General features: G+C 44.6%; 2 protein-coding genes across 2 annotated transcripts in view; one reads left to right on the top strand and one right to left on the bottom strand.

Moving 5' to 3' along the window:
* Positions 1-7,622, bottom strand: part of LOC119457853 (ubiquitin carboxyl-terminal hydrolase 34-like) — a 99,551-nt gene extending 91,929 nt beyond the window's left edge. Inside the window, 6 exon segments of the mRNA XM_037719608.2 lie at positions 91-141; positions 239-354; positions 1,524-1,616; positions 4,081-4,268; positions 7,042-7,132; positions 7,411-7,622. Coding sequence (XP_037575536.1) covers positions 91-141; positions 239-354; positions 1,524-1,616; positions 4,081-4,268; positions 7,042-7,132; positions 7,411-7,453 — 582 coding nt within the window. The 5' untranslated portion in view covers positions 7,454-7,622.
* A 269-nt stretch (positions 7,623-7,891) lies between these two features.
* LOC119457852 (uncharacterized) lies at positions 7,892-15,832 on the top strand. Its single transcript, XM_037719607.2, has 4 exons — positions 7,892-8,054; positions 8,218-8,429; positions 11,175-11,231; positions 15,749-15,832. The coding sequence occupies exons 1-4, from the start codon at positions 8,008-8,010 to the stop codon at positions 15,763-15,765; spliced, it is 333 nt and encodes a 110-aa protein (XP_037575535.1). The 5' UTR covers positions 7,892-8,007; the 3' UTR covers positions 15,766-15,832.
* Positions 15,833-18,514: the final 2,682 nt, after the last annotated feature.

The following is an 18,514-nucleotide window of genomic DNA, read 5'->3' as shown; positions in this document are numbered from 1 at the left end:
ACACTGAGCTAAATGCAGTGTAACAGGCTGCTTTGTACTACCATTACCACACTGGTAACACCAATGGCTAGATAGATGACAGAAACTCACATTCACATCACACACGGTGCTTAAAGCTGCAATCTCTGCCTGCGACACCTCCTGCAAAGGTGGAAAAAATAAAATGGTGGGGCCAAGTTTAAATATTCATTGTCACGTCCGAGTCCACTTAATGCATCGACTTCTATAGGCCACATACCTCAAGCTTTGAATGTAGACTGTGCTTGAAGGCCACGTAGAGTGGGAAGTTGAGAAGGAACACTTTTGAGGCGAAATGCAGAAGTTTCTCCTGGTCGTCCAAGGACCAGCCTTCCACTAGAGTCATTGCAAAAGAAACATTAAGTTGATGACAGGCCTGTGCAACCCAACAGAGCTCACATAACCTACTTCCGTTGTCATAGTGTGTCACCAAGTGTTGCATGAAAATGTCCAAACCAAGTGGCAAGCAATTGGAAGCCATTTGCCAACACATGATAGCACTGTAAGGCATCCTTCTCCAAGCACTCCCAAGGAAGTTAATTCCAAGCTACAACTAACTTTCGGACCATGTTTTAAAACGCCTAGTTTCTGAGCATAATTTCACATATCAAACATTCAATTTGTCAGAGTACTATGCATTAAGCCATCCCCCCTCCCCTCACTCACACACACATATTCAGAAGATGTGAACGCTATGGACCAGACTTAACACATACTTACAACTCTGGCTTACACATGGCATCATCCATTCCGCATTCAAACACTATGCTTATCAAAAGTTGTGTTGAGTACGGGACCTGGTATAAATAGCTCTTTGAGCCTAACCACGAGCTCATTCACATCCACATTTAGTGATTCTCCAAAGCAGGAGCCGGTATCTACCGCGGCTTGCACAGTGGCTGTGCAAATTTAGATTATAATTGTAAAGTTTTAGACAAACATGGAGCCAAATGGTCAACATTGTACAAAAAGATGCTACAGACGCCATCAGCGTTGTTGTCACCTGTTCAAACATTGCTCCATCCCCAATTTGGCATGCTTTTTTTTTTTTTGCCCTGACGGTCACATGATGGCAGGAACGAGGCCTTTAGAAACAGAAGAAAGACATGGACAAAGACATGGACAAAAACATGGACAAAGTGGAAAGAAGCGAACAAGCACATGGTGCCCCATGGATTACATTCATTTCATTCAACTGTCTCTCGTGTTTTTGCACCAATATCCCAGCCAAGCCAGGAGTGCTGAAAGGAGTACTGACACCTATTTTCAAAGTGGTAGAAGCTCTACCAGACGTTTCTCTGGAGAATCCCCAACTCTTCACACACAAGCCATGCATGGGCGCACCCTCAGCAGGACAGTGAGTGCGACCCCAGCACATCGCCGCAAAAATGAGGATAGTCGAGAATGTCATGACAGTAGTCTTACAAGTTAGCTTGCAGAAGAGAGCAACACGAGGGAAAGAGAGGGCTTTCTCGGCAGCATTGGGAAGCGCAAGCACAGGTTACCTTGCCGAGGAGGGGAAAGGGAGCGAAAAGCAAGGAAAGGAGATTGCTGGTAGCGGACAGGATGCACTTGCAGGTAACAGAGGAAGAAGTCACCTGGGAGAGAGAAAGGAAAAAGAAAGGTTGCAGTTTCGGACACATTTCGAGGCAGTGGTGCCCGCAGCTGGCGCAACATTATGCGCAGTAAATCTTACACCGTTTCACCCGGTATAGGTTGGGGGTAACGTTCGCACGGCGGGCTGTAGCGCAAATGGGAAAACAAGACGAGAGAAAGAAGGAACGGACACTGGTGCTAACTTTCAACTACGCTTTACTGCAACACAGGCTTGCCATTGTGTAGGCAGAGAGCCATTGCTTAAAAGTAGAAGCGCAATACGAGAAAGGAACATACCTTATTTACTCGAATCTAGGCCGAACCACAAAATTCAGAAGACAAGAAATTATTTTTTGTGTGTGTGTGTTCTCGAATGTAAGTCCTATAAAAGAAATACTTTGCCAAAAGAACATGCACTTATTTATGGTCTGCGATACTCGGCACAAGAATGTGCAACGTTAACTGATCGTTGTTTTCATCAGCATCGCTCTCCTCTTTGTCACTGATTTATTTCCACACTGCACCGTCCTCCACAACCACATGATTCTGCATCCAAACGAAATGATGCATGGCAACGCATCAGCTACAAGCATGACATCCGAGACTGGGCAGCACACCACAAGAGTATGCTTCAATATAGTGTATAAAGTTCTGCGGCCACAAGGTGATGTTTAGTGTTCTGGTTTCCAGTCTTGCCGCGTCCTAGAATCTAAGACTACCCCTAAACGTTGTATTTTTCCCTTTTTTGCTTACAAAACATTTCATACTAGATTCGAGCAAATACTGTGGTATGAAAAAGAATGCCGAAAAGCTGATACAATTGCTAACAACAAGCAGTTAAAGTTAGCGCAAAAGTTAGCACTTGTGTCTGTCATGTTTTCCCTGTTCACACAACACTTTGCTGTGGACTCGTACCCCCACCGGAGAGCTTGAATTGCTTGCCAAGAAACACTCACAGATGCGTGTAAGCAACCACCTTTCGAGAAGAAAAAGAAAGCTTTACCCATTGATGCCTCTAATCCGAGTCGTCCTTGTTTGAGTAGGTTGCGCCCCCTGGTGGTGGAAAGCGACTAGTTTTCCTGTTCTTTATCCCCCCTTTCACTTATTGCCACTGACTTCGTTTATATTCTTTCTCACCGGCGATGGTTTATGGATACACTGCAGAGCGTGGTGTCACCCAATCATTTTATCGAGGCCAGGCACAGTATTCTTTGCTGCAGCATCAGCGCAGTGGCTGAAAGGTGGAATCCTCAACTGGCAATCTGTAGGTCCAGAGTTCAAATGTTCTCGGGGCACTTAATTTTTTTTTTTTTTTTTTAGTTCTGGGAAATTACTCTGGGATTCCACCAACAGACATCAAAATGACTAGGAAAGTGACCCCCATAACAGCTATTGCTGCAAAAGGGACGCCAGGATAAGCATGGTATGATTTGAGATGAGAAACTGCACTACACAGTTATGAGGATACTCCCCCGACACATGTGCTGCGTCATGGTACACAAAACATGCATGGGCTGGTGGGGACAGGCAAAACCAAAACAAAACTGGCGAAAAGAGAGGCAGAGCGAAAAGGCATGCAGAGGGCAGCACAGGCAAATGTCATCTGGTGGTTCAAAAAGCAGGCCTGTTGCAACATGCTTGGTTCATTGTCATGAGAACTATGAAAACAGGGAAGTTGTTTTTCAGATGACAGAATGCGATACCAGCATGAAAAGGGCATGGAGTTGCCAGAGCGGACTGTGACATTCATATGACCGCAGAGGAGGGCGACTTCAGTCCTCCAACGAGTTTTGTGTTACAGTCTTGTGCCTGGCAAAGCTTGTCTTCAAAGATCCCCAACACAGCTTGGGATATCCACATAGGCGCCCCCATTGGTGGCAAGCACTTAAAATTACACAAAAAAAAAAAAACTGTACAGCCACTTCAGACGCAATTTTCTTGGCTACTAAGGATACGTTTCGAATTCCAGCCAGCATTAAAGCCAGCCTACTTTTGACTGCTAAGAAGACGCTTCTGACTACAAGTAAAAGAGTACGCTTGGAACACGTCTCTGTGACTTCACACCACTGCGCATAAAAAAAGAGAAAAAAGTCCCATAAAACAAACATAGCTGTAATGTTGAAACACTGCGCACATGAACTTGCTAAAAACACGACACAACTTACATTAAAAAGAAACTAAACAGAAACACTTAATCAGTCTAGATTTTCAAAATCAGTAGTTTTTCAAAACTATAATTTTGTTAATTAGGTTGATTATTAGAAGAGAAACTGAAAGTCAACCATTCCATTTTAAAAATTTCGCACTGAAACTCCAGAGGTTTGCAGAAGGCTAGTCCAATAATCTAGATTGACTCGGCGCTTGCCTTCAGTGTCCTGTTAGACCATCCCTGTCAACCATGCAGCAGCAACTCCATCCCATCCCAACATGCCATAACCCCAAGCAAACTGTGCTTGTGTAACTCACAAGCTGCTGCATGGTTACTATCTTGGCTGTCCAGCAGGGCGGCCTCGTCCGGAGCCTCGGCCCCATCGGCGCCACTCAGTCGCTGTCGCAGTTGCCGCAGCAGCAGCAGCACCGTTTGCAGCAGACCCTGGATGACTGCATTGAACTTGTCGAAGCTCTGTGGATCCTTGTAGCAGCAAGTGCATTGCCTGCGTGTGGCCACGCCCCATGAAAATTTCTCAGCTTCTCAGACCCTCTACACTGAGCATGAGATAATCAATAAATGAAGCAATATTAAACGATAAAAGGTCCTAAGTTCAAGTTTTCCCCTTCGTCACTTTACAAGGATGAGAAGTACGTCTGAACCGACTGATGGCTTCTCTTCAAAGTACCCCAGTGACAGTTTCTACAGTCCACCAGCACGTTTTAAACTATTACGGGAGGTGGCGCGCTTCACTACTTGTTTCACCAGTGCCACCAAATGGCTTCCCAGACCAGGACGAATCTTTACTCAACTGCGAAGTGTTCTTTCTGAGAAACCCGTACGGGTTTTCTTGGGTAGCTTCAGGCTACATTCGGGTGGATGACAATTTTTGCCTTTCACGATACCTCCTCCACCTCACGAGATTCCGCAGAACTGATTTGCAACAGTAAACTTTATAGCTGTACTATGTTTCATACATATCAGGCAATGCTACAAAGGTGCGAGAGAATTGCCTTACTGCTCGCATTTGCGACTGAAAATAGTGCGTTACATTTGAAAAATATAGCTAAGCTTCATGAAATTCAACGTGAAATTAGGTGTCATACTTTTATGTCATAAAATAGGACGCATTTATTACATGGAAGGTGTTGCAGATCTGAACTTATTTACCACCAACCAAGCAGAGTGACACGTTTCTGTGATTAGTGGCCATAGCACAGTGCTTACGACCAAAACACAGTACGTCGCATACTGGAAGTGCAAAGGTGCACAAATAATATGTGATGTGACATAACCTTGTGTCCGCAAGTTGTAATTGTAATATATGTAGTACCGTGTTTTCCAAAATATAGTCCGCACCGGGCGCATAGTCCACAAGGGCCAATTCGGGTTAAAAATAAAAAGCTTTTGTTAGATAGTCCAGGCCCGCTGCTAAAGTGGATTTTAGTTCGTGCGCATGCTCAATAACACTGAGCTTGAACAATGCCTCGAAGGCTCTATGTCTTTTCGGTGCCACAGAAGCTGTCCATGTGTTTTGTGCATCTATGACGTTGCGTATAAATGTGTGGCACATGTAACAATGAGGTTCCATGCAATGGCTCGCAAGTCGAAGCACTCAAAAGCAGCCACTTAACGTGTCGCAAGCAGCATGTGCTTGCATATAACGAAACGCCAATATAGATTGCAAATACCGTGTGCACGAAGCGACAATCATTGTACAGCTGATTTCGCTGTATTTGCTGCATGTTAGCATTAATGAGTGCTGGAAAGTTGTAAGTAATGATGATGACCACGCAGATATTTTATGGTGCAAGTACGAAGTAGTAGTTGTAAGCGAACTTCCTGGGAAACTGGAGAACAATTACTCGGCCATGTGTCACAGTGCTGTTTCGAGTCTCCAGTATAATGCATCATTAGCACCAGCTTGTTAAAACACTGCATGCCATGGACTTTAAGGATGGAGACTGCCCTGAACACCATACGCAACTTTTGCTAAACTGAGTCCAAGCAAAGGGGTCGTATGGTATGCTAATGGGAAATATGTGCTTAACTGCCTTCAATCAAGGTTAATATTTTTAATGCTGGCAACATGAGCTACAGCTGGAAACTACGAAGAGGCGGCTGGAACACTCGTGGAGAGATCAAGCGCTGCGGCAGCCGCGTTCTGTGAAAAGCGCGAGGGTGGCAGCAGATGTGCCGGCAGAGGCACAATAGAATATTTACTAGCTTTTTCTTCTCACCATTTATTGTATGGCCCGATCCAGCATTGCCTGCCAATCTCCCGATTAAAGGGATGTGGCCGCAGACATCATCATCAACAGCAACACAGAATACTGCAGTGCTCAAGTAAAGTGTGAGTGGCAGACACGTGTGCAAAGTATAAAACGTAAAAAGCCAAGTTTTTGACAAACCTTACATCTTTTTAATAAACTAACCGCCTCTTTCAAGAATCATTCGCTTTACTTTAGGAACTCTATCTCACTAAGATCAATGCTAAACCTTCATGATTATAATGTGACAAAAGCAAAACTAAGGCGCCTTAGGATAAAAAGATGGCATGAATGGAACTCTGCTTGCATTTGGATGCAGACGGCCCTATAACTAATGGCTTTAGAAGACAGGTTCGGTTATGGCTACGAATAATACAAGCTCTTGGTATTCTACACTATAACGCGGTCATCCACAACAAACGCGCCGTTTGACCTTTCTTGCAACAGCTGCAGACGCAGCTGACAATCAGGTCCGGTTGGCGCAGGTCTTCAATAAGCGTACGAAAGGGGAGGCGGGAACATACGAGCAGCAGAACATCAACGCTACGGTACACGCGAAACTAAGTAAAACTCTTCCGGGAAGCACTGTCAACATGCCAAACGAGTGTGCACTGAACATTAGGCAACCGTTGTCGTGTAACTGCAGAGTTGAACGTCTTGCTGTAAGACACAGACGAGAGGTGGAATGGTGCTTTCTTTCTTTGAAAGCACGGCAGACGAAAAAGTTTGGTGCACCAGTCACCAGCAACTCGCAAGCGACAGATGGTTCTCTCGTTTGATCAAGCGCAGAAGGCACGACGTGACAGCCCTGCGGTGTGTTGCCGTCGTGAGCACGGTACCTAGACAGTTGTTTACGTTTCCCGAACACACCAGTCGAGCTCAGTCACACCGCAGCGCGTGTTTTCCTTTTCTTTATGCGGGGAAGGGATCGTAGCCCGTCTGCTGCTGGGGTCTGGTGTGCTCGCTGCACAGCACGAAGTGTACACGCACGATCGAGCGACAACTCACCTCTGGTTCCAAGATTGCACGTAGCTGCAGAGCACCAGGATGTCGCTCTTGGACAGCGGAGAACGTTGACCGCACGAGTTTTCGGCATCATCTGCGTGGAGTCAAGCGGAGGCCACCGTAAAGCTCTCCTACCGCGCTGGCAACCAACCACACACTGGCAGTTTCGCCTCCGCATCCGAAGCCCGGGGCCGACGCGCCGGTCATCGGAACGCGCTCCAACAAAGAGCTCCGTTCGCACGCGTCCACCGCACGTCGAGGCACTCGAAGCACGACGGCAAACTAGCATTTTTTCGGGGAGTCAATAGGCTTAACCGCGCGCAAACCCCCCCACCACCATCGAAAAAGAGAGTGAAAATGCATGCTCCTTACATTTTTCGAAAAGTTCTAGCAGTGAGCAGCAGACGTCACACATTCTGACATCTGTTGCATTGACATCACGTCCTGTGATATCTTGTCATTTATTACGCGCTAAACTTAGGAACTGGTTAAGGTCGCGTTCCTAGCATAGAAACTTGACTATTTTCTCGTCAGCTGAGGCAGAAGCCGCCATTACGAATACTAAAGGTTTGCGAGCGGGAAAGCTAGTGAGCCAGTCGGTGCGCTCGATTGAGGAATGCGTCCGCTGCCACCGCGTCAACAGCAAGCGCTAGAGATGGCACACAAATTTGTAGAAAACTTAGACTATAAATGTAATTAACGCAATAATACAAAACTTGACATAGAATGAAAAAAATATAAATTACTTAGAGTGATTTTTAAACCGCCAAACAATTAATATCGTTTTCGCTTGCAGCGCTAACGTTACACTGCGTGGACCTTCAGTGGCTGAACCTCGCTGCCTTCGCATGACTTACTGGAACTTCTCAAGCACTTCTGTGGCCTCCATTTGTCCTTTGAGTTAGCACATTGGCTGCTTGTAACTTTTGCTTAACAAACTAAACTTCGTCGTTCCAATAAAGAGCCACGATGCAGGCCCTGCGGCAGGTCGCCGGGGTCGTCGTCAGAGTGTCCAGGTATCGTAGTACGTCTTAGTTTCTGTGCCAGATTTTTGTGGCACGCCTCACATGCTAGCTCTCGAGAACCGGCTAACGGGCCGCTAAGTGGAAATGGAACTCGTGATTTTGTTGGTCACTGTTAAGTGCTCTGGTTATAGCTTGAAATCTGAATCGCACACAGGCAGCAGACCACTTCTGCGGCAGCTTCTCCCGCAAAGACGGCTGCCGCCGGGGCGACCAGCAGGCGCATGAAGTACCCCTACACACTGACGGCAAAAATCGCCCAGTTTCCCTACAAGTTCCACTTCCAGAAATTCTGGCTCATCAGATATTTCCTCTGTGGTGGCCTTGTGGTCTACATGGTCTTCATGGTGTACCCCATTCACAAGGCGGGTAAGTTTGTGCGAGTGGACCCTGGCGTGCGCACGGGAGATTCTGCGGAATACGTGGTTGACCAGCCCTGCTGGAGTGCCGATGCAGGCAAACTGGCTCTAGGGTATTTTAGTGTAACGTTACCGTGCTACCGATAGCGCCTGCCGTCGAGCCTAGCGCGCATGCGCAGTTCGGAGGAAGCTGTAACGGTAATGGTGGAACGCAATGCTAAAATACCCTTTTTGTCGTCACTTCTCGCCCCATGCAGACACATTCAAATCTGCAGGCAAACTGCCTTTAGGGTATTTTAGCGTAACGTTACCGTTCTACCGATACTGCCTGCCGTCTAGCGCGCATGCGCAATTCGGAGGAAGCTGTAACTGAAAAAAATATGTTCTGGTTAAATGGTCGAACGCAACGCTAAAATACCCTTTCGTCATCATTTGTCGCTCCATGCAGACGCATTAAAATCTGTTACTGGATTTTCTTTTTCCCGCGTTGGCCACGTGGCTATGCATAGGTTTACAGAATAAGTGGATACTCACACACGAATCAATATTAACACTCATCGGCACTTGGTCGCATACGTACCATAACCAGTCAAACTCACTGTAACAAACTTTCATTGATACGTAAGCCTGTTTCACATGGTGCGCATTTGACTCCGTTTTTGCACTTGCGAATTCGCAGTTGCGGCAAATGGGCCATCCGACCCTTCGTGCGTGCAATTTTCCTATGTTCGGAGGGCTGAACTTAGTGAGAACACCCATGCGGCAAGGACGGAGAACCAATCACAATATGGATCATAGACACGTCATTGTGGCCTGCCTACTTAATTTTTGTTTTGATAAAGTAACGCAGTCAAACACAAACTGTCACGAAAACAGTTTCTAAGTTGTTTTACTTTGTTTTCACCGAAGCGAACTGACGCCAAGAATAATTCAGTACACCGCTAGGTGCTCGTAAATGCGAAAATCGCAGCTGCCGCACTCGATGCACGTGAAAAGGCAATGCGAAGTTCGCATTTGCGGTAATCAAAGCTGCGAAAAACGCAGTGAAAAATCGCACCATGTGGACCGGCCTTTACTGGCACTCGCTACCCTCACGTGACGCCATCCGAACTCACCGGCCCTTATTCTCGTTCATACATACACACCCTAGTCCAATCCCACCCTTCATTGCTCGCTCAAACTCTTATCTTGCATCTCTGAAATCAGTGCCGGGGGAGTAATAGTCACGAAAATCATCTAAGGGTATGGCCACGCTAGCGGCAAAAACGCGCGGTGAGTATGCCGACCTACGCAGCTATGTGACCGGTGAGGCAAGGGTTATCTGAAATCTGCTGCTGCAACCAAACCAGCATAGTTTCCCACAATATTGCCTAGAGGGAAATCTGGCGCCATTGACCATGCGAGTTTCTGAATGGACACTGTGCCACCACAAGTGTACTACCGTAAGCAAGAGAATGTCAGGATGTGGTGCAAGGCTTGTTTTGAGTGTGGGTGTGTGAGGCATGCAGATTATTTCCACATAAATAATGCTTTCTTTGAATGAAATCATCGTATAAGGTCTCTGTTTGTAATACTACATCTTTCAGTATTAATTATCGCATTTAATGCGACAAATGAAGGAAACCGAAACGGACAATTGAAACTGACCTGCAATGAGCACAGACCTTGATAACTTTCCTTCCAGCTTTAGCGGCCACCAGTGCTGTTCACATACTGTATAATTTCACAAACCAGAACCAGTTCTGGTTAAATGCTTTTTAAGTGTTCTTATTTAATAATAAAAATCGGCATTTTTTATGCTGTCTTAATAAAAAATGACCCATTGTGGCAGACGGAACACTGCTACCCAGATGCGTCTTCACCAGAAGGCCTTATGTCTACTTCTGGGGCGCGATCTTGTACGCGTTCCAAAATGGAACGGAGGCGTTCCGTTCCATCGAGCCGCACACGATTGGTCAATTTCAACCGCGACGTTCAAATTGACCAATCGTGTGCGGCTCGATGGAACGGAACGCCTCCGTTCCATTTTGGAATGCGTACAAGATCGCGCCCCTGTTGTGGTCTGCTGCACGTGTTCAAGTAGAATGTACTATTTCGCTCAATTTGAGTGAGAACATGGGATCCTGTGGCCAAGTGGCTCCTAGGCTTCCCAGCAGCATTACCAACATACAAAAAATTGTTGAACTAAACACTGTTCTAATTATTGGTAGTGCACCACATTTGAAGGAATAATGGCTTGTGTATACACCTTAAATGCTTCTTAGCGAAAGAAAGATGTCCAGTATATACCATGTTGCAACTTGTATTGAGTGTGATAGCACATGGCACAGTCAGTATTCACGCTTTATATGCTCACAGTGCCGTCGAACAGCAGCATGCTTCCTGCATGTCATCTTTCACGACCACTCCTTGGTTACCTCTGTTACCTCAATGAATTACACTCTTACTGTGCTTGCTGCATAAGGCACTTTAAATTTTCAGTGTGTACCAAAAAAAAAGGTAAAAGCAATACCTTAAACATCACTGACAGCCATCTGCAAGTTAGAATGAGACTTTCATTTATGCCATTAACCTGTCGGTATGTTCTCACAAACAGCTTCACGTTTACTGTGCTCTTCAACACGTAGCATATTCTTATTTAAATGTGTACTGTGCCTTTGGTTAGGAGTTCAACACAATTTTCAAGTAGTCACTGCTGATTACGTTCCAGTGATAAGACGAAGTATACTGATGTTTGTGTTTGTTCACTTTGCAGTCAACTCTCCACAGAGTATTGAGGCTCACAAGAAAGTCATGGCCAAGGCTGCAGAGCGTAAGTTTGCTGCTTGGTGATTGGGGTGACTACGGGCAATATTCCTGGTTCAACAATTTCGGAAGTGTCACTTGGTGTGCACCAATTCACTAAACCACAGGGTTCCTAAGCAGTACCCTGGACAGTAGTGTGGCACTAGTGTCCAGTATGTGGGTGTACTTCAGCATCACCAATTAGTGTGCAAGCGACAGGAACTATAGCTCATGTGTCTTTACTTTCAATGCATGCCGTGCCTCGGGTATGTCTACATGCGAAAGGCAAACGCAGATAACAATAAACAAGTTGACGCAATGGGCCGATAAAAATTGATTTCGTTTTTCTACACAAAAAACTGTGGCAGTCGTGTTTTCACAAAAAAAGGGGGTTACACCCTGACCCAGTTCTCAAATTAAATCAAAGCCCATTACCGGTTAAGCACGAACAAAAGTTCTTAGGAATTATTTTTGATAGCAAATTAAACTTCATCGCTCACATTACCAGTGTAAAAACTAAGGCCAACGAAGCGCTTAACATCCTGAAAGTCCTAACGTAAGTATTGGGGCGCCGACCGAACGTGCCTGTTACGTATTTACCGCTCTGTCGTGCGCAGCATTCTTGACTACGGCTGCATAGTTTACGGGTCAGCAAGGCAGTCTTATGTCAAATGTCTTGATCCCACACACAACCACGGACTGTGCTTAGCAACTGGCGCCTACAGGACCTCCCCAATAGAAAGCCTGTATGCCGACAGTAATGAACCCTGTCTGGAGCACCGAAGAGTTTTGCTCACAATTTCATATGTGCTTAGAATCACAGCTCTACCTAATCATATATGCTACACTCTTATTACCTACCCACAAACAGAATACACTATGCCAACAAACCACACAGCGTGAGCCCACTTATCCTTCGATTTGACGATATGTGCCAAAACTACAATGTTCCGAGCGAGGCTCTCAAGGTCGCCGAACACCGAATAGACTGCCCCCGTGGTATGATTTCACACATTTTTGTGATTTTACTCTGACATGCCACAAGAAAAAAGAAACACCGCTTGAACACATAAGGCAAGATTTCTCAGAATTACAGGAAAAATACAATGACTACACCGAGTTTTACAGCTGACGGTTCCAAGACAAAGCAACATGTGGAAAGCGCAGTTGTATCGGAACACTGGGAACACTGTCTTAGGTTACCACAGCTTGTTTCGGTTTTCACAGCCGAAGTATATGCCCTGCTCATGGCCTTGGAAAAATAGTTACAGGAGATTATAAAAAAGCAGTTGTCTACACAGATTTCCTCAGTTTACTTAATTCCCTCCATAGAAAATCAGAGTGCGAACCTTTTCTCGGCTGCATCTTGAGAATGCTGGGCAAAAGTGAAAAGCATGGTCAAGTAATTCGTCTCTGTTGGGTTCCAAGCCACATGGGAATCCTGGGAAATGAAAACGCGGACAAATGCGCAGCAATGGCTGCCCGTAAAAAAATGAGAGATAAATCTTCCATTCAAGGACTGTGTCCGGGTGGTCCGTGCTGCGATCACCTCGAAGTGGCAACAGGATTGGGGCTGTCAAGTAAATAACAAGCTACAAATGGTAAAGCCCATACTGCAGGAGTGGAAGACATATACCACCAGGAACGTTTTATGGAAGTCATTCAATGTCGCGTTCGCATCGGACACACACATATCACACATAACTTTTTATTGAAAAATGAAGAACAAGCGGTTTGTGATCAATGTCAAGAATTTCTAACTGTGAATCACATTTTAATAACATGTCCGGCGTTGGAGGAAGAAAGACAGAAATATTCTTATGAACTTTACAAAACACTAACACCACTTCATCCCTCCCTGATCCTAGCTGAAAACGCACATGTATCTCTAGACAATGTTTTAAAGTATTTAGATGAAACAGGTTTCCCAAACAAATTTTAAAGTAATGATCTTTGTCGCTTGAAGCACTTTCATCAAATTATATATTTTCATCTTGTGCATGGCGCATCATCGCCTTAGTTGCTTTTGCGTCATAAAACCTTACCTAACTAACTAACCTTACTTTCAAGGGAGTTCCACGTCCCAGCAGAGAGACGTCGCACTAATCCACCTCACACCGAACATATGCAGAGTAATGAATTATGAAACATAATGTTGGTAAATCATCAATTGCAGAACATGCAAATCAGCCACTGGTAAGTGCACTGCGCAGCACAAAAAAGAAAAGAAAGGCAGGGCTCGTGACGTAATGTTAATGTGGTCCCTTGGCTCCTGTATGACAGAAGGCAGAGGACAAATGTCGCCTGCGGATGTTTGTCAAGGCAAAAAGACTGTGTCGTGTTAGCAGCGAAGTTCACCTCCTGGCAGCATGGCAACGTGACATTTAAATTTCTCCAGTCTCCGCTAACAATAAACCAGTTTGAAAAATTATTGTTGTAGGACACTCTACAGTGCTTTACAACTTGCAGTGTTTAACCGAAAGTTCCAGTGGAGCCCGGTGTGGGGCCCTTTGAGCACTGGCTCGCTTTTGGTGATGGGTTAGCATGTGATGCAACCACTGCTATGTAAATGCCCTTCTTTGCAATGAAAACACTACAATTACTGTATGCGACACACAATCAAAGAAAAGTGTACTACATTGCATTCTACCAGTGCTAAAGTATAGGGCAGAAACTTTGAGGCTAACAAAGAAGCTTGAGAAGAAGTAAGAGGCCGTGCAACGAGCGATGTGACAAAAATCTTAGGCATAACGTTGAGAAACAGGAAGGCAGCGGTGTGGACTAAAGGGCACAGGGGTAGCCGATATTCTAGTTGACAGTAAGAAATGGAGGTACACAGGATAAGTAATACGTGGGGCAGATAACCGTCTGTGTAGTAGAGCTGCAGAATGAATGCGAAGAGAAGGCAAGTGCATTCGAAGATGTCAGAGAACCAGGTGGGGTAGTGAAATGAGAACTTGCAGCATAAGATGGTGTCGGCTAGCGCAAGACGGGTAATTGGAGATCGCTGGGAGAGGCCTTCATTCTATAATGGACATAAAAATAGGCTGATGATGAATGATGAGAACATTACTGAAACTTTCAGTCCGAAAATTCACTGTTAGTCATTGTATACATTGTAAACTGCCACGAGGTTTGAAGTTCTTCCTAAAGCCCAGTCTGTTCACTCAGCAATGCTCGCTACTGATGGAAGTGTCACCTAACTTGTATGAGATTGTTGCGTGAAAGAGGCCAGGCTGAATGCAGTGCACTGACACTCCTTTGACACATCATCAAGAGTTTTGTTTTTTTTCTGAGGGCCAGCTCCGATGTTTCAATTCTTGTACATATGAAGCAAATAAATGCTTTCATTAAGCGATCACTGAACCGATCCGGATGAAATTTGTTGCATTTAAGGGAGGGCTGAATTCTAACTCTGCACCAAAAACAGATATTCCAGTTTCGTAAACTGTGTTTGTTTATTTGAAGTGGACAAATGTGATAGGAGTGTAAAGCTTGCACAATATCATTACAATATTCATGATGGTGTTGCAAAAGTCACACTTACAATTTAGTGGTACACATTAGAGTTGTGTGTAATGCATCAATTTTCTCCAAGACACACCGACCAAAAATGCAGAAAAAACCGCGACTTATACACCGGAAAATAGGGCACTTGACATGCAGGAACATTTTCATAACCCAAGTACGTACTGCATAAATCTACCAAGAGAAGAAGATTTTTCAGGAGGAAGTTCGCTTGTCCAGCAGATGATTATTAGCCCTTGCACTGTCTTTACAGAATTAAGTTTGAAAATCCCGTTGTATTTCTATAGACATTTTGTTGGGCTGTAATGGAATACTATAATGTGTGATTATTGCGAAGGTACTACTCGATGCCCTGACAAAGATCAGCATAGAGATTCTGTTAACTTTGCAAGGGGGATGTTAGGAGAACTGCCTCGGAAAATCGGCCCTTGATGTGATGAACACAGAACTAATTATCAGATAAAATAAGAGGGAGGCGTTAAAGGTTTCTTGCTGATATTGGTGTGTAACAAATCTACGCTTATAATGAATATTGGACAGGATGAAGGTATTTTCGTGTCGTACGCCACTTCATCGCAACGAGGTATGACAAGTGTGAGGTTTATTACTAGAGCGGGACAAATTTTCCTCGGCTATGAATGTTTCTTTCCACAAAACCCATGTGGGCTTCCTTTGTCGCTTCATGCTACTCTCAAATTGATTCAAACTTTCCCTTTAAAAAAAATTGGTCTGTTGCAAATATTCAGTTCTGTATAGTAAACCGCGTAATATGCCCGAAGCTTATATAACACCACTGTCTTCACTGCCATCAAAACCAGTTCATTACTACCGTCGTCAGCCTATTTTGCGTCCTCTGCAAGCTCTTGTCTCTCCACTTGCTTGTACCATGTGTCAGCAAATTGCAGCCTATGCCAGCAATTTTCCCAGATGTTCAGGCCAGACAACTTGGGACAACACAAACAATATTGAAGGTGTATAATACATGTTCTTCTTTTTTTTTCCTTTTCTTTTTTTCAGAGCACGGGCACCACTGATGGACTGGCGTACACCAAATTGGGTATAACTCCTAGGAAAGCAAATAAATGGATGAGTTGCATTAAATGGTGCATCGGCTCGGCTCATTTCTCTCCCATTTTTCGTCTCTAACGCTGCCTTGACGGAACACAGCCAGTGTGCCAGCAGACTGTGCGGAAGCACACAAAAATGGTGCAAAATAGCGCAAACCCTGTCTCGTAGTAAAATTGGTAAAATCTGAAGATGACTCGTCGCTATGAGCATCTCGGACTACATGGTGCAGTTTCTTGCACACGTACATGCCTACCGAGTCTTTCCTTTGACGAGCACAAGGTTGGGGGTTCAATTCCAGGCCGTAGTATGGCCTCATTTGATGGGGGCGAAATGTAAAAAAATGCTTGAACAACAGGTGTTCCAAGTTATGTGGAGCCCTCCACTACGATGGCCAGTCTAACTCGCTGTGCAGTTTCTGAGAGAGAGGTGGTTCTTTATGAAGAAGGGAAAGGTTGGCTTCAGCAGCCCTTGAGGGAGCACGGCTCAGCATTTTCAGGTCATTAAACACCACAATTTTTTAAGTCTTCCCTTTTTTCACGTTCGTCGCACCCTAGTTGTACAGTCTGTGTCAAACGTTTATGGGCCTGCGGAATTTGAGAAAACATTGAATTTCCTAGCAGTCTGTGATCATAATCGGTAAAACCAAGTAACACTGTTTGCGTATACTAGTAGTACAGGCTGCGAAAATGGTCAGCTTTTTCAAGGATCTCGCAGTGTTATAGTAAACTTTTGACGCTGATTGTAGCAGACAGGCTACCCTTTCTACCTTGCTCCTAAAAATTAGTCTTGTTTGACATTAGAACAAAAATAGTTACTGTGGTCAACAGCTCAACACTGATGTGTTGTTCTATGCCCTGCCCTGTTGGACTTTTTCAAAGCGTAGAAGCATTTAAGTGCTGATTTCGGACTGCACATGCCTTGTTTGTCATAATGTTAGTATACATGCTTTTGCTCGAACATTGTGCTAGTTCCAGCCACCGAGCTTTTTTGTGACATAGTTTATACCACAGCACAGATTTTTCTCAACCACCTAAGTTACTAAACCAAGAAAGCAAAAAAAAAAAAAAGTTACCCACCATATTGAAACATTCGTGCAGTTGTTCCGTATATACAGACAATACCAGTAAATATCAGTTGTAAGGCCACAGTTCTGGCAAGCTTATGCATAATTCACCATACCTTTCACTCTGATGATTTTGTTATGGTGCTATAGACCTATGGGAGTTACCTAGGCTCAAATTCATGAGGCATGTTATGCGATTTAATTGTATGCAGGCTTTGTAAGTACCAGGAATATTACACAAATATTTAATTGAATAGAGCAGGTGCCGAATTATGGACCTATCACTTTCAGAGTGTGCAAATCGGCCAGGCCAGCAAGCAGAAAGCTCCAGCGAGGATGCTGAAAAGGATCCCTGAAAGGTGATTGGCTGAGCATGCGGCACCAGACTAAGCAAGAAAATGTTAATGTGCGTGACATCAGTGACTAATGCTTTTGGGGAAACAAGACAAATTTGAGTTTTGGTATGTTCTTTATACCGGGTGTTCAAAGTTAATCTTTATGGAATTTTTAAATATTGCCTGTGGCAGGTAGCTTACTGCTAATTATTGAGCTGGGTTATTCGAAGAGGTGTACGTTAGTTGCACGAGAAATCGAAACAGATATTCAACTAATTAACTATGAAGCTAATTAGTGCATTTTTGTTAATTAGATTTTTAGTTAATTATGACACATATTGCAGTTTACCAGTTTGGAGATATGCGCCATCAAACTCGCCGTAAAAATGCAGGTGTTGTTCCACTTACTTTTTACCAAAATGCTGTTTTATACATTGAAGCACAAAAGTATCTGAAACGCCCATGTATTTCAGCCCACTTTCTGGGAAATATTTCGAAACTGGTTTCCATCATGGAAATTCATTTCCAGTGGATGCGTCTTGCAAACTCACAGGCTACAATTCGTAAATTGCAATGTGTCATAAGTAATTAAGTTAATTAGTCCATTTTTGATAATTGGTTGACTATGTGTTTCGATTTCTCGTGCTACTATTGTCCGCCTCTTCGAACAACCCAGCTGAACGATAAGAATTAAGCTACCTACCACAGGCGATTTTTAAAAATTCCGTAAAGCTTAATTTTGAACACCTGGTAGGTTACGGTTGATTTGTTTATAATTAAAAATTTTCATAATTGGTAAAATGTAATCTTTGCACATGCCTTGATAGTCGGGAAACGCAGGTAGGTATGGATGTGCAAGAGCAGTACTTGACATGCCCGTTATGCGGAAATTTGTTTGGAAGTCGATGCATGCCGTGATTAAAGATCGGCGGAGTGGAGGCCATTCAGCCCACGGAAAGCAGTGAGGGCCGATGTGCGCAGCCCGCTGCGCGCTTCCGCAGTGAAGCGCAACTTTGGGCGCTCCGAGGATGGGAGAGAAAAGCGGGAAAACTTGGGGGAAAAAAAAAAGTTTAGTCCCAATTCCATATTTGGCAGTACGTTCCATATATGGCGACGCTCATTCCCATATATGGCAAACGCGTGGCGACAGGTGATCTCCACGGGCGCACCTCCGCTATCCAGGACTCTAGCGAGTGCCAATGACGACAAAATCTAGGCAAGTACACGCGTTTTCGAACTGAACGGCAAGCAGACACGGCAGTTTTCCCGACCTTTTCTCGTTTCTGTGACACGAGCGCGAAATTCGTCCCATGTGCC

This window comes from Dermacentor silvarum, chromosome 7, assembly GCF_013339745.2.
Source record: "Dermacentor silvarum isolate Dsil-2018 chromosome 7, BIME_Dsil_1.4, whole genome shotgun sequence".
NCBI classification, from domain to species: domain Eukaryota; kingdom Metazoa; phylum Arthropoda; class Arachnida; order Ixodida; family Ixodidae; genus Dermacentor; species Dermacentor silvarum.
The sequence above is the reverse complement of the archived record's forward strand: the minus strand, read 5'-3'. Positions and strand labels throughout refer to the sequence as shown.

What these genes read in the sequence shown, in the direction of transcription:
- LOC119457852 (XM_037719607.2), top strand. Translation starts at nt 8,008, where the DNA reads ATGCAGGCCCTGCGGCAGGTCGCCGGGGTCGTCGTCAGAGTGTCCAG. An exon ending in GTCGTCGTCAGAGTGTCCAG is followed by an intron (nt 8,055 to 8,217) that starts GTATCGTAGTAC and finishes AATCGCACACAG; the next exon opens with GCAGCAGACCACTTCTGCGG. An exon ending in GTACCCCATTCACAAGGCGG is followed by an intron (nt 8,430 to 11,174) that starts GTAAGTTTGTGC and finishes TTCACTTTGCAG; the next exon opens with TCAACTCTCCACAGAGTATT.